Consider the following 15,000-nt stretch of genomic DNA (forward strand, 5'->3'; position numbering starts at 1 on the left):
ATTTAGTTTATCAAGACTTCTCACAGTTCTCAGTAAAAAGAAGACTTAACTAATTGTTGACAGTTTGAAATAGTAAAAGTGTGAATTTACGCCGGCTTTCCGTCGAGACCTGGCGTTTATTTTTAGGACAGCACCTAATGGAGTAAATACAGTATCAATTAACCAATATCAAGAATACCATGTTACTCTTTGTTTGTCCCTCCAAATTTTGCATAAGCATTTTTTTCAGTTTCTCTTGGGACCATAATAATTCCCAAGTGAAATAAAAACAATTCCTATGCAAACTTTTGGAGGGTAGTAGCCAAAACGCGGGGCCGGGGTCGGGGCGGTCTTAAGGTGTATTTTTTTCCAAATTTTTTTGTTTCAATTTTTGTCGTTGTACTCCTGTAATGTTATATGCGAATGTTCGGTAACTTTCTTTCATTTATCAAAAAAAAAAAATATATGGAAAATACGAAAGCTACGAAAGAGACATCTTTGTTTTTCGAAATTAAGAGAATTTCAGACCGAAGTTGGAGTTTTTAAAAGCACATTTTAATCTCCTCCACAATATAATTAAAACGAAACAGAACATAGCCACAGTTCCACGATAATCGTCACAGAGCGTTCTCTTTGCTTGTTTACGCAAAATTGTTTTCAATGTTGTTGTGTTTCTTATCGTGATATTGGATTCGATCCCTTGACGTCCGAATAGAATTGACTAGCAAGTTCCTGTGCGACTCTGGCTTTACTACAACCCATTTGTAGTAAAGACAGACAACAACATGACATCAACACGAACAAACAAGAAAACGAGAATTTTGCGTGACTGCGTGACGATCATCGTGGACTGCGAATGTTTTTTTTCTTTTTTTTCCCCTCAAGAAGTAAACATTACAATAATGCTATTTTAAAGTGTGGAGCTCAGTGAGTTTTCAGTGTTACTGGCAGTTGGCGTATATTTCATAAACTCCAATTTCAGCATTTTCGGAAATTATCTTTATTTCGAATAACAAACTCCGATTTTCTGAAAGACTAAGTCAGATGCTCGCACAAAAAAAAGTCCGATTTCGAGGGAAAAAATTGAGATATTCCACAAGAACTTTCATACCTTCCGTAAGATCCTTAATGTTTTTGACTAATTTCCACCATAAATGAAGGAAAAATACCGAACATTCGGATATAACATTACAGGAGAATAACGACAAAAATTGAAACACAAAAACTTTAGAAAAAAAGACACCCCGACCCCCGGGCCCCGGCCTTGCTTACTAATATATTTATTGATGACATTATGTCAGTGAAAAGCTAACAACAGGGACGACGGAGCATATTGAGGGGGGGGGGGGGGGGGGGGCAACAAGCAAGCAAGCGCCGGAGACGCTAACTTGTTGGGGGTTCCGTGAAGGAAATTCTCCGCCAGAAAATTTTGAAATCTTGAAGCTTCGAATGCTCGGAAATGCTACTTTTTGCTTCTGTTAGTTTTCTCTTTTTAAGCTTTATGAGTTTTTTTCCTCTCTATTTTTTCTTCATGGGCAGCCCCCTGGCTCCGCCGTCCCTGAGAAAAAGGAGCACTTCGGTCTACCATTGGGTATCCTGTGGTTGTTGTGTTGACAAACTTTCGTCATGTTTACATGTGTAGTTCCAAACATTCTTAAAGCTCCCACTTCTCACTAAAAGACAGGTATGATTAAAATGGTATCATTTTACTTTCTGCACTTTATTTAAAGCGGTCTCATCTATTTTCATATCAAATCAAAGACGGATATCGGCCTGCTGTGTTTTGACCTGAAAGGTCACAAAAATGCATTTTAACGACATTTTCAGCGCTTGAGGCGTCACGCAAAAGTAATTGCCCAGAGATTTCTCTCTATCAGACGAAAGACCTTTGTTTCAACATTCGATTGCCGAAGTTTCAAAGGGTTTAAAGGTAGAGCACATTCTCTGTAAGATATTTCGTAAGACTCAGTTTTAGTGACATAAAATATAGGCGCCAAGAATGAAATTATTTGGAAACTATAGAATGACTTAAATGCACTCAAACTTAGCCAAACGATAATTAAGAGATTACTCAGTTAGGATTAGGAGGAATATGAGGGATGCTTCAGTTGACCTCACAAGACCCTCAAAATGAAGAGACAAATCGCTTGTCCGAGCGGCATTTTCGGCGGTGTTCGGTAATTTGCATTTTTCTCCGAAATAAATCCGTAACAACCCAAACTAACTATACCATGCTTCTTGGTACACATTACACTTTCAAACTTGGAAGTATGAGCGAAATCGATTTTTCAAGGTTTGCCACGGAATTCAAAGGTTGCTTGATTTTTACGGACATTCACTCTTAATTCGCTGGTGCTTCTCAAGTAACAATTCCGGCACACGAGCATGGCTTAATGACCCAAAGGCAGTGTTAGATTCAGTAGTTCGATGTCCAGTTGCTGTGCACCCGAAAGCCACTTATTCCTGACGAAGATTTGACGGTTTCAGAATTATTAGAGAGCAAAGAAAAACACGTTGCAGAAAATCAATTATTTGAAGGCTTTTATGCATGACATTGATACACCATTTCCAGTTATTTCTAAGAATTTCCATAATGCCTAAGCTGAATTGATTTGTGTAGCCAGCGCAAGTTTTGAACCATTTATACCTAAAACTTGCTACAAGTTAGAATGTACCTTTTTTCGCCGGTGTTTCAGTCCAGTAATGTCCAAGTTATGCCTCTCTCCTTAAACCGGTAGAGTAAAAAACTAGCTTTGCATGCAGTCAAACGCTTTGTCTCCTGTCCTAACTTTGAATCATTTCGTTTAGTGCTCCCTGAAGAGATCAATTTGCGTGGCCCATTGGCTTTGGAAGCTTACAACAAGGCTCTGAATGAAGGAAAAACAAGAGTTAGAAGGATACCAGTCATGTTGATCGGCCAGCACCGCTCTGGAAAGACCAGCCTTAAGAAGTCACTTAGGGGAATACGGTTCAATCCAGATGAGATTAGCACAGTTGGTATCGATGTTGATCCATCGTACTTTAAAGTCACCACTGAGATTTGGAAGACTGGAGAGACGGATCAAGAAGCAAACACTAAAGATGCATCTTCCTATGAGCAACACACAGCTCGATTGGTTGTAAAAAAATTAAGGGAAGGGGAGTTGATTCCTGAAGAAAGCTCTGTTGAGTCTGTTCAGTCTGAAGATTCCTCCCTTGTAGACATGGTGACACCAAATGCAAATAAAAGGAGTGAAGGTACCTTGGTATCTTCCCTCGAGTTTATCAAAACCGGTCACGATGAATTCCCTCTAGACAAACAGTTGGATGTTTCAGCATCTCCTAGAGCTTCAAGAGTTTCAGATTTTGATGATGGCAGTAATGTTTATAACACCCTAACAACAAGTCAAAAAACTGATCCTACAAACAGAGGAAATAATCATGTCACCACATCCAAAATACCGGATGAGATAGAGACTTTGATGAAGAAATTGTTACAGGAAGTCGACAAGGTTAGAGATGAAGAAGACATTTACTCGGTTTTGTGGGATTTTGGTGGACAGTCGGTTTATTATACAACTCACCCACTCTTTCTTACATCAAGAGCTTTGTACCTTATGGTGTATGACCTCAGCCGAGACCTTAATAAAACGGCCCCACCTGTAACAAAGCAGGGCATGTACAAGACCATTCAAGACAGTTTTGAAGCTAAAACTAATTTGGACTATCTTGATTTCTGGATGACTTCTGTTGCCTCACTCGCCAGTCGAGATAGCGTTCATACGAAAGAATCAGATTTGTTGCCTGAGAAACTTCCCCCTGTTTTCCTAGTTTGTACCAATGCCGATAGACCTTATGGTGGGGCTGACGGTTTGGCGCTCGCCCGTGAAGTGTATGGTTCTTTGCAGGGGAAATCGTACAGGAACCACCTGTGCGATGGTTTCTTTGTAGTCGATAATACTAAGTCAGGTGGGGAATCAGAGTGTTCAGGAGTGGCGCGCTTGCGACATAGCATTCTAGCTGTTGCAAATGAGCTACCATCGATGAAGGAGGACATTCCAATCAAATGGTTAAAGTTTGAGAAAATGCTCCAAGTCACTCTGGGTGAAGGACATACATGGATTTATTTGGAGCACGCAAAACGGATCGCAGCTGAAGTTTGCCAAATTCACGACAATCAAGAATTCGTAACATTGCTTGACTTTTTACATGATCAGAGAATTTTAATACATTTTGATGACACTCCAGAATTAAACAAATTGGTTGTCTTGGATCCTCAGTGGTTGATTGATGTGTTCAAGAAAGTGATAACTGTTCAGGTTTCTGACGGTCATGGAAAAGCTGAAATAACACAATTGTGGCACAAACTCGAAACAACAGGCATCCTTGAACAAAAGCTCTTGAAGCATGTGTGGGACCCATTAATAGAACGGCATGAAACCTATGAAAGCTTTATTGCTGTCATGGAGAAATTTAGTTTGCTGTGCTCTTGGCCTTCTTCAGATACTTCATGTAATAATCAGTACTTGGTACCATCCATGTTAAGGTTGCACCCACCACAGAACATCACCGAGTTGACTGCCTCTGCGGAACTCCCTTCTCTTTTCCTGAAATTTGAGCCTGGACAAGTTCCTTTGAGCTTGTTTCCGCGGCTGGTGTTGCATTTTTTTCAGTGGGGGCAAAAGGAATTTTGGAGTTCACTGAACCCCCAGTTGTACAAGAATTTCGCCAGATTTTACACTATTGGAGACGAAGACTGCTCCGTTGTCCTTTTGTGTCATTCCTCGTTCATCGAAATAGTTGTTCACAGAGGAAACGTCAATCCACCATTAGTGGAAGGGATTCAGTCAAAGTTGACTATTTCTTCTGGCCCCCACCATGATCCATTTGAAGCGTTCTGTGCCCATGCTGTTTACAAACAATTGTCTTTGATGCTTGAATGTATGCGTAACGAGTTCTGTTGGTTGAAGAACATGATGTATCAAGCAGGGTTTATTTGCCCGGTATGTTGCCCCGGAAAGCTAGTCAAGTACTGCCGCAATCATCATAAGGAATATTGTGAGCAAGAAGATTGTCTTCACTTCTTATCTGAATCTGAGATACGCAGTACCGATCAGTTTATTAGATGCACCAGAGCAGCTGCTGAAGGGGATAACAAAGTTCATGTGAAGAATTTTTCAGCTTGGCTCACAAGTCCAAGTAAACAGGTAATAAGGATTGCAATACAAACTTTTAAGTCGATCGCCTTAAGGAGGCTCAAACCGCTTTCAATGCTTTCAGGATGCAGGGCTGGCGTAATGGCGAGAGCACTTGTCTCCCATCAATGTGGCCCGGGTTCTATTTCCAGTCTCGACGTCATATGTGGATTTAATTTGTTGGTTCTTTACTCTACTCCGAAAGGTTTTTCTCCGGGTACTCCGGTTTGTTCTCTCCTCAAAAGCCAACATTTGTCTTGATCTGCGTTAATTTGTTGATACCAGATTACAGTGTCCCCAAATAGTGCTCCAACGGTAGAAGACCATACACTTAACTAAAGTTCCTTTTTCCAGCAAACTGTACTATTTAGAAGGATTGAATCTACCGGCCGGTGTTCGAACTCGCGTCCTCTTGCACAGTACTGCATTGCTCAACTAACTAAACCACTGGTGCGAAAAGAAACCACGAGTAGATGTATAATTTAGTCAAGAGCTTTGGTAACTATTCTTAGTATATACTAAAACAGTGTATAGCGTTGAAGGTGCGCTCTGATTGGCTAGCTATACTCTAAACTCCGAATAGCTCTCTGCCATTCACCTCCTAGGAACTCGCGCGGGATTTTCGTCCAAAAATATTGTAATCGTTGCAGGAACAAATGAGTTAAAATCATCTTTTTGTTCTATATTGTCTCATTGTTTTAGTATATACTAAAACATCTATTCGCCTTAATGGCCAGAGGTGGGTATCTCCACTTCCGTAAATAGTTAATTATTTTTTCGTTTTAATTATAGACAGCAACAGATGAGATGAATGGAAGACAGTTTCTGTCTGGTGAAAGTAAGTTCGTGGCTGATTTACCAGCTCGGTATTTTGGATCATATAATTCGAGGAATTTTTTTAGTGATGTCAGTTATAGGTAAAATCACACACATTTCCTTGTTAGCCACCAAGTCGTGTTCGCAACGTTAGAAATCAACTGCTTCTGTTGGAAAATAACTTGCTACCTGGCTGCTCATATCGGCGCCTTCAAGGTTGTTCACCGTTTTATTTTCTTTGTTGAATCAGCCTAAGTTGGAGATTAGTCAGTGCCGATTTCATTCAAACAATAATAGTCCTTGTTTTGCTTCAGGGAGTGAAGAGGTGTCTCACGCCCAGCTTCCTGGCGATGTTATTGAATCACTTATGTCGGATTCATGCCATCCAAAAGAAATTGTACTAAAGATGAAAGAAAGTCTACATTTGGATCAAATGTGTCTGCAGCAACCAAACCCGGAAACAAAGAGAATGATTCGTTGCCTGGCAAAAAGAGCAAAGGATTCAAACAGGATTGGGGTTGTCAAGCACCTGAGAGAAATTACACCTGCAGGGACAACTGGTGAGTCTGTCAACATGCAGTGTTAGTTCGGGTACAAAAGGAGACTCTTCAGTGAGTTGAGCCAGACAGAAGCAATACATAAGATCTTCCGTATCTCAGCAAACAGAACCACGTAAGTTCTAGATACCTCGTGAAGGTTCATGCTGTCAATGAAAGGTAACTACAGATGCAAAAAATTACATTCTGAAAGGAAAATTCTATTCTGTTTGAATTTACCTAACCAACCGTCTCACCGATTACGACATGGTTCTTTTTTTCAATGTAGAATTGTAGCCTGCGCATTCGTTTTTTTCATTAATCTCTTTTGTGCTTGTTTCATTTTGTTGCAGGTCCCTTGCTACCAGGGAACCTTGATATTCGCAATATCCCAGTTTGTCAGATGAGAGAGCTTACAATTTACTTAAGCGGTAAGTTGAACCTAACGAAATTAAAATGAGCGAGCACATTGCTGTTCTTATTCCCAAACGAATTTGATTGCCCCCTTTCCTAGTTGCTTTTTGCCGTTCTAATTTGAAAACAGGTATCGTGGGAATTCATGATTCGTGAGTATGGTGATATTATTTCAGGCCCTTTATGCGATCTGTTTAATAAATCCTCAATGTCTGGCATATGTCCCGACGACTGGAAAGTTGCTAGAGTGACTCCGTTGTTTAAACAGGCCGAGTCATCTGATTTAAACAACTACAGACCTATCTCAGTCATTTCCATAGTTGCCAAAGTGTTCGAGAGGATTGTGTACGATCAGTTATACAACTTCTTAAACAGCGAAGAAATCACCTCTTAACAACAATCTGGTTTCTGGTCTTTACACTCAAATGTTACTGCTCTTCTATAAGCAACTGACAGTTAGGCGTTTAGTATCGATTGCGGCTACGTAAGGGCTGTAGTAAAAGGCAGTCAACACTGTGGATCATGAGATACTAATAAAAAAAATGAATCAGTGCGGAATTCAAGGGAAAACTCTTGATTGGTTTATATCGTATTTGACGAATCTCACATAACGGTGCTTCGTTAACGGTTGTCTCTGTGACTTCTCTGCTCTTAAATGTGGTGTGCGACGGGGGACGATCCTTGGCCCTCTTTTATTTCTAATTTATATTAACGATCTGCTTAACTGTCTATCGTTTAGCGTACTTAGAACGCATCCTGATGACACCCATATTACCTATGCTGGTTCTGATTTGCATCTGATTCCGTCTAGTTTATCTCAAGACCTTGAAAAGTTAAGCAAATGGCTTGTGCCTAACAGATTTACCTTGAACGGTACAAAAACTGAATATATGTTGATCGGCTCCAGGCAAAGGTTAAATTATCTGGTACACTCAAACACTCCATTGATAACGTTCCGGTGAAACACGTTTTCCCTGTGAAATCACTTGGAGTTTATATCGATGAAAATCTAACGTGGCATTCCCACATTGATAAACTGCGTAAAAAGATCGCTTCCGCAATTGGAACCATAAAGCGAGTTAAGCCATTTGTGCCTCAAACTACCCTACTCTGCACGTACAACTCCCTTGGTCAAACCTCACTTTGATTACTGCAACCTAGTCTGGGGTAATTGTGGCAGAACATTGTCTAACAAGCTTCAACAACTACAAAACCGTGCTGCACGAGTAATAACTTCATCGGGCTATGACGCTGATGTTGATTCCTTGTTTCACAAACTCAGCTGGAAAAGCTTGCAATCTCAAAGTCAAATTCAGAAAGCCCTAATGGTTTTCAAGTCTTTAAACGGTCTGGTTCTCGAATATCTCACTTTTAAATTTGTAACACGAACTGAATCAAATTATGCTCTGAGGGACTCGGTTAAAAAGATGTTTTTCCCTTTCCGAGAACTAACAACCGGTACATGAAAAATAGTTTTAGTTACTGTGGCACAACTCTTTGGAACAGCTTACCCCGTAACATTAGAGAGTCTGGTTCATTAAATCAATTTAAACGCCTTCTCTGTTATACTTTTCAAACACACTGCATTCATGGAAATCAGGTTTATAAGTGGAATATGGTTGTAAGTTAATATAATATCAGGATTAGAATTTTAGGTTTAGGATGTTAGACAAATTATTGGAATTTATTGTACCTGATGAATTTTCTACCGTGTACAAATAATGATTAAAGGTTAAAGATTAAAGATGGTGACTTCACTAGCGTGAAGTCCCTGCATTCGAGTAGTTTCACACGCAGACTGAGAAAAAAAAAAGTTTTATCTTGGATTTACACGGCATGTTCATTTCATGGCAAAATAACAAAAATCATTTAAAAAGACAAGATTAAAATGAGGATGCCGCAGCTCATTAGTTGCCCAAAAAGAACTTCTGGCAACTGCTAAAAGTTTCAAACCATCCTGCTTTGGTCATATAATGAGACATGACTGTCCACCCAAAACACATCTTACGGTAAGAGTAGAAAGGAAGAGAGTAGAGGACAATCCAAGGGTCGTGAATGGACAGATGATGTGAAGGCCTGGACTGACAGACAACTGACAGAATGTATTCGCCTAACCCAGGACAGATTAACTACCTCAAAACAGGATATGTGCAGACCAGTCCAGATCTGAGCATATGGAAGCCACATAGCTGAGCTGATCTGATCATACCGGAGGAAAGACGCTCAAAAGCCATTATCTGCCATTTTTCTGTTTTTGTTTCTTTTATATCTGAAGATTCCAGAAAGCCATCTGAAAAATCGCTTCAGCATTGTTCCAGTACTTGTATTTTACGCACTTCTACATTCACAGGGGTCATTTGCATGTGAAGAATGTTCATTCCCTTTAGTGGGTGTTCATTCTGGTCTGTTGACCATCTGAAAGACACTAGGGATTTATCTGAATCATATCATTGGCAGCCACAAGGCCCGTGATTCCCTTGCTACCTTTATTCCCATCCCAAATTTCAGCTAATCTATTGTTTAACGAGCCTGTATGCTAGGCAAAAATTGAGTGAATTCTGAAATGGCTGATCCCATGCGTTGAAGAAGTTCTTGGGACAGTAAAAAATGTCCGTTTTTGTTGCAGGTGGAGAGCAGTGGAAAGATGTTGCTGCGAAACTAGGCCTCAGCCCAATAGAAATCCGTTATCTTGACAACCGAACTCTGAATCCCTGTGAGGCAGCCCTGGCTTATATTAGTCAGCGGTGTCATATTAACGTGGACGATCTGTACGATGTGCTAACCGAATGTGGGTACCCCGTGCCGGCCGACATTCTTTGAAAAAATCGCCCTTACAATTTAATCCTAGGTCTAAATGTGACTTGTCTATTAATCAAACCCTAAACAAAGAAAGAAAGAAAGAAAGAAATAGATAAATAATTAGCACAGATATGGTTGAGCAGGATTTAACTTATAAAGACAGCAGTCTTAGGCGGACGACAACTACTCTGCCAGCAAGATTTCTCGCCACTTTCGTTTTTTTATTGTCGTTTTACGAGTGTCTTTAGCACTGCTATTTACTTCCCTGTGGAAAATTTTTATTGAGTTTTTGACCGTACGGGATGCATAGTGTAACTGACAGGCTTGTTATTATTTAGCCAATCAGTTAAAAGTGATCCTTTTTTGAGTTACTTTGTAGCTATACAAACGATGACGTATGCATAACAACGAAGAGTATTGTTCTGTGGAAGGGGTTTTTCTTTCTTTCGGGGGAAGAAAGTGGTAAAGACGAGAACGTCCGCTAGCAGGGTAATAACAGTCTCCTGCACTTTATAAGTATTAGGAAATCGTATGAATGCGAGTGCATTTCGTGATTTATGGAAGGAGTGGTACTTTAAAAGTTCTCAAAATTTCACAAGCTGCAGGCAAGTTCAATTTGAGGAAATGAACTTTATTTAAGTGTCTAGTCTTCTAGCGCTAGAGCACAAATTGGGGACACTGTAAACTCAAATCAACAAATTAACGCAAATCAAATCGAAGTGTTGGTTTTTGAGGAGGGGGGAGAACTTCAAAACATCACGAGTGGCCATAAATCACAAAATGCACGAGCAAGTTCATACGATTTTTTTATCATCATGTCCTGTGCGGCCCCGTGCGCGCTTTTATTGTAAAACTACTGAGAAAATCCCCGTATGAGGGCCGTACGCATTACGACAAAGAGGGCCGAAAAAAGCCGTATGGCTTCGTCAGGAACACGTACTGCTCTGTGCGGAGCGATTTAGTGAATTTCGACGCTTCTAAACTTCCAAGTTATTTACAGCTAGAAAAGCAAATACAAACATATTTAATAAATTTCTGTGCAAAGTTATAATTATTTTTGTACACATTTCATCCTCTGAGTGCTCATGACTAGCGTATAGCCCTTATATGATAAAATGCTTATTGACTGAATTTAGGCCGAGCTGGACAAGAAATATTTGGCCCTCGGTCACGGTGCCTCCCATTTAGGCTATAAGTACACATTATTTATCATATACTAAACAAAATTACTCCAACGCTGTTTCCATTGACCAATCAGAAACGCCTTATTCTTTTTGAGTATACAATAAATAACGATATCCTTGGAAAACCGAATAAAATTATTATTTAATATTTTTCTTCTTAAACTCAAAGCTAAAATTTGAAACAAAATTTAAATGTACGCAAAAATATTAAAACGGGGCCCTATAGGAAATAAAAGTATATTCCCTTTCAGAAATAGATTGATGCTGTAATGTTAATTACCATCAACAGGCACATCCTCTCCCCTTTCGGCAAATTGGCGACATATAAAAGGACTCTTGCGGTAACATTGCATGTCCCCTGATTAAGACACTAGACAGGAGTGTCGGAACGTTGGGTCTTTGAATTAGAACTTTTTAATTAACTACATTCAAATTTCTTCAAACCGGAGTAGCATCAGACTATAGAGAGCTTTAGATTCTAGGACACGAACGACTACGAGTACGAGATTTTCTCATAGAAAAACAGTGACCACGCTCAAACCAGCGACATTTTGGCGAGAAAAACGTGATACTGTCGTCGTTTTAGTACGAGGTTTAGCGAAAATGTCGTCGTGTCAAAACAAGTCACCAACACGGTAGTATTTTTGGCATTTCTCGATCGGGAAAAGGCTCAGTTACTAGCAATAAGAATATAACAACTGAGGAGCCTATGCTGCTACCAAAGAGTAAAATTAATCGTCCGGGTTGTTAATAGACGAGTTTACGCTCTTGACTGCGTCAAGGGTAATCAGGGAAAGATGGAGAGAAATTCAAAGGGTTCTAACGAAGTTCAAAACGATAAAAAAGTACTCATGATATGCAATTTTGGGTTTTTTTTATTTTCCAAAACCGAGGATATGCGCTCAAAGGTGCTGCAGAATAATAATGGCTATTGTAGAACTTATTTTATTAAAAAGAGTTTCTGCCATACATTTCTCGTAATTTCAAAGGCACAAAATTACAGAGAATGTATGGAGACAAAAAAAGCAATATTTAGGAATTCCAAAGAACATACCGAGTCTAATTCATCTCAGTTGTGAACATGAACTTATTTGTTTGGTTTATGAAGGCGAAAGTATAGTCATGTACAGTATACATGTATTTTGCTTTGAATTTCCATACAAACCTTTGAATTTCCCGCCATGTTGCCCTGATTACCCATGATGCAATCAAGAACGTGAACTCGTCTATTTTCTAAGTATTTTTGCTAAAAATAGGCAGTCAAATCTCGTACTCGTTCTCGTCCGTCCCTTATGTCTGATTAAAAACCTGGTTGCACTGTGGGCTGTAACTTTCGTGTATTACATTTGGTGTTCTAAGATATAAACTTGCAAACGGCATTAAGGAATATTCTTTTGGCTTAGAGTGTCATGAAATTTATTTTCTTTGCAAATTCTTTTTTTTTTTTGCGAAACCTTTTAGCTATCGCCTTAGTGTCGTATTGTCGTCAGTATTACTTTTAATTACCGTAGAGGGTTATCTTAATTCCTTGGATTATAGCGTATTACCAGTCTTAAGGCGCTGTTACACTCTTCCAGCTTGTTTCGCAATTTTGTTGCGACAAATCTTCTCATACGGCGAAACAAGTTTCTTGATGGGTGTCGCACTAGACAACGTTTCTTGCAACCTGTTTCGATGATCACATGAGTTTAAAGGAACATTTTCATTGGCTGGTGCCGCAAACCGTTGCGACACAAGTTGCAAGACAAATGTTACATTACGCAATGATTTAAAGATAGGTACGCAATGTGTACATGTGGTAAACCACTTGGTAGACAAGGAGGTGCTGGAAACAAGGGTATTGAGCCATGCTTAATTAAAATCGCAAAACTACGATAATAATATACAATGTTTACTGTCATCGCCCAAGTGGAGAAGGGAGCCCATTTCCGTTGGTTCACTGAAGTTAAGCCCTGTCGGGCGTTAGTACTTGGATCAATGCAATCTCGACCCCAGGGCGCTTCTCTTGACTGAGGAGGAGAAGGGCTCTGGGGAACCCTGAAACAAACTGTCTTCTCATTGGTTTTCGTGAAGAACAGTCAAAAGCGTCTCTAATTGGTGCATTCATGTCAGCACGAGGAGTGAGCAGGCGCCGTAAGGTTCAAATAGCCAATTTTTGGCTACAAGAACCCTACGGCGCATGTTCTCCTTCACAGAGTTTTCCAGCTTTGGGTCGATCCCAAGGCTCTGGTGACGAGAATGTACTTGAATAGGAGACCGGCCTACAATACAATCGAATACAATCGTCAGGCTATTAGTCTCTCCCCACGGGGCTTTTCAGGACTAATTTACAATGCTTTGTGGGGGACTTTAGCCAGACTGCTTGTTACGCAGTTTACAATTAATTTTATGGAAGTGAAAGATGCCCCCGTGCAGATAAGGTTAGACCACAACACCGGGGACTACGTCCCCTACTCTTATCGAACAGTGAGTGGGTTCTTTAACGTCCCATACTTTCGCCTTCGACGGGTAATTGTTAATTAATTGTCAACTCGAATCTAAAATCGCTGAATCATGGGAGAGATCTCCAGATAAACTAACAATTATTCATTGAAATAAATGGGGCAAGTTGATATTTGGTGCTCGTGAAAATAATTGATTCATGATAACAACATGCAATAATAATGCGTAGAGGTTCCCCAATAAATTTGCTGGAGCAAATTCACAGCCACCTTAAAATTTCCTAATGGTGAGGCTGGCTATGAATCCACTCCAGAGAACTCCTTTGAACTTTGGAGAGAGTTTCATCTTAGCCTGTTAATCACTTCCTGAAACAAAAATTGGGAGTCAGCGAGTACGTTTTTGGGTTATAAGCGTTTAAAGACAAAATATAGGGCATTTTTAGGAGTGGGCCTAGTTAAGCAATTATTGGTGTTCATATGGTACCATAACTTTGCCGTTACATGGAACGGTTGAAATAGTTTCAAATGGTACAGTTTGCAGAAAGTGTTAACAGTGGTTCGAGCCTCCTTTTAACGCAAAAAAATAGGTTGCTTCATCGACTGCTCTGATCACTAACACGTATCATTGTTAGAGCTGTTGTTACTATTTGTTATTTTGCGGGGTCGGGGAGTGATAGCGACTTCAGTAATGTGGACTAGATAACCTTGATTAAACTTAACTAGGTCGATTTAACGATCTTTCTCTGTGAATTTACATTTAATGCTTAAGTAGATAAAAAACAAAACTCCAGCCTAATAAAGGTTGGAGTAAATAAGTAATTGTTACGATAGAAATGTTTTATTTAATTAACGGTCTATCTTGCATTCAAGTTCAACGTTCTTTGATGGCTTAAATGAATATTTGCTAATATAGAATCCACACCAATGAAACATGTGTAGTGTTTAAGGCAGAAACATTGCTGGCGTATTGATGTTTCATCATCTCTGTCGTGCCATATTTGACAATATGTGCCGCCACTAAGTGCGTACAAAGTTAAAGAGAACTGACAATTTTTAAAGAAAGAGGAAAGAATATTAAATTTCAAAGACGGAAAAACGAAAAAAAATCGTCCTATAGAGCAGGCAGATCATTCGATTAACACTGAGGCCCTTGTCAAACTACCAGTAATTACTTTAGAAGATCACCCTTGTAATTCTGGACAAGATAGCTGAAACAGGCTGTTAAACCGACATTATAGGCATCTGGTAAACTTTAAACTGTCAAGGGCAGCCCAAGTTACATACTCACAAAAATACTGAGTAAAACCTGCTGGTGAGTAAGGGTTTCTGCTTTAGTCATTTGACATTCCCACAGCAAAGTAATTCAAAGGGAGATCATGTTACTTCGGTTCGGTTGCTGTTGAATACTAAGTTACAAGGGCCAATTAAACGACAGAACAGAACAATAAAAGTTGTTAAAAATCTCGATCCAGAAGCAAGAGACAACTCAGTTGGCTGTTTACCAGTCCAGCGGAGAAGTTTTACCAGGGAATGCCAGGACCAAGCCGCGAAACGGCGAGAAAAACATCCACCACTATCCACCGACACTGAAGTGAATGGTGGTTTTTTGTATTTACTAAAGCAGTGAGATAATATAGCACAAAGAGATGATTTTAAC

General features: G+C 39.7%; 1 protein-coding gene across 1 annotated transcript in view; it reads left to right on the forward strand.

Annotated features, from left to right (window-relative positions):
• Positions 1-14,765, forward strand: part of LOC137983628 (uncharacterized) — a 38,732-nt gene extending 23,967 nt beyond the window's left edge. Inside the window, exons 6-10 of the mRNA XM_068830777.1 lie at positions 2,788-5,165; positions 5,946-5,991; positions 6,284-6,529; positions 6,859-6,936; positions 9,546-14,765. Of these exons, the coding sequence (XP_068686878.1) occupies positions 2,788-5,165; positions 5,946-5,991; positions 6,284-6,529; positions 6,859-6,936; positions 9,546-9,739 (2,942 nt within the window). The 3' untranslated portion in view covers positions 9,740-14,765. The remainder of the gene's footprint in view (positions 1-2,787; positions 5,166-5,945; positions 5,992-6,283; positions 6,530-6,858; positions 6,937-9,545) is intronic.
• Positions 14,766-15,000: the final 235 nt, after the last annotated feature.

Source organism: Montipora foliosa, chromosome 13, assembly GCF_036669935.1.
Source record: "Montipora foliosa isolate CH-2021 chromosome 13, ASM3666993v2, whole genome shotgun sequence".
NCBI lineage: Eukaryota > Metazoa > Cnidaria > Anthozoa > Scleractinia > Acroporidae > Montipora > Montipora foliosa.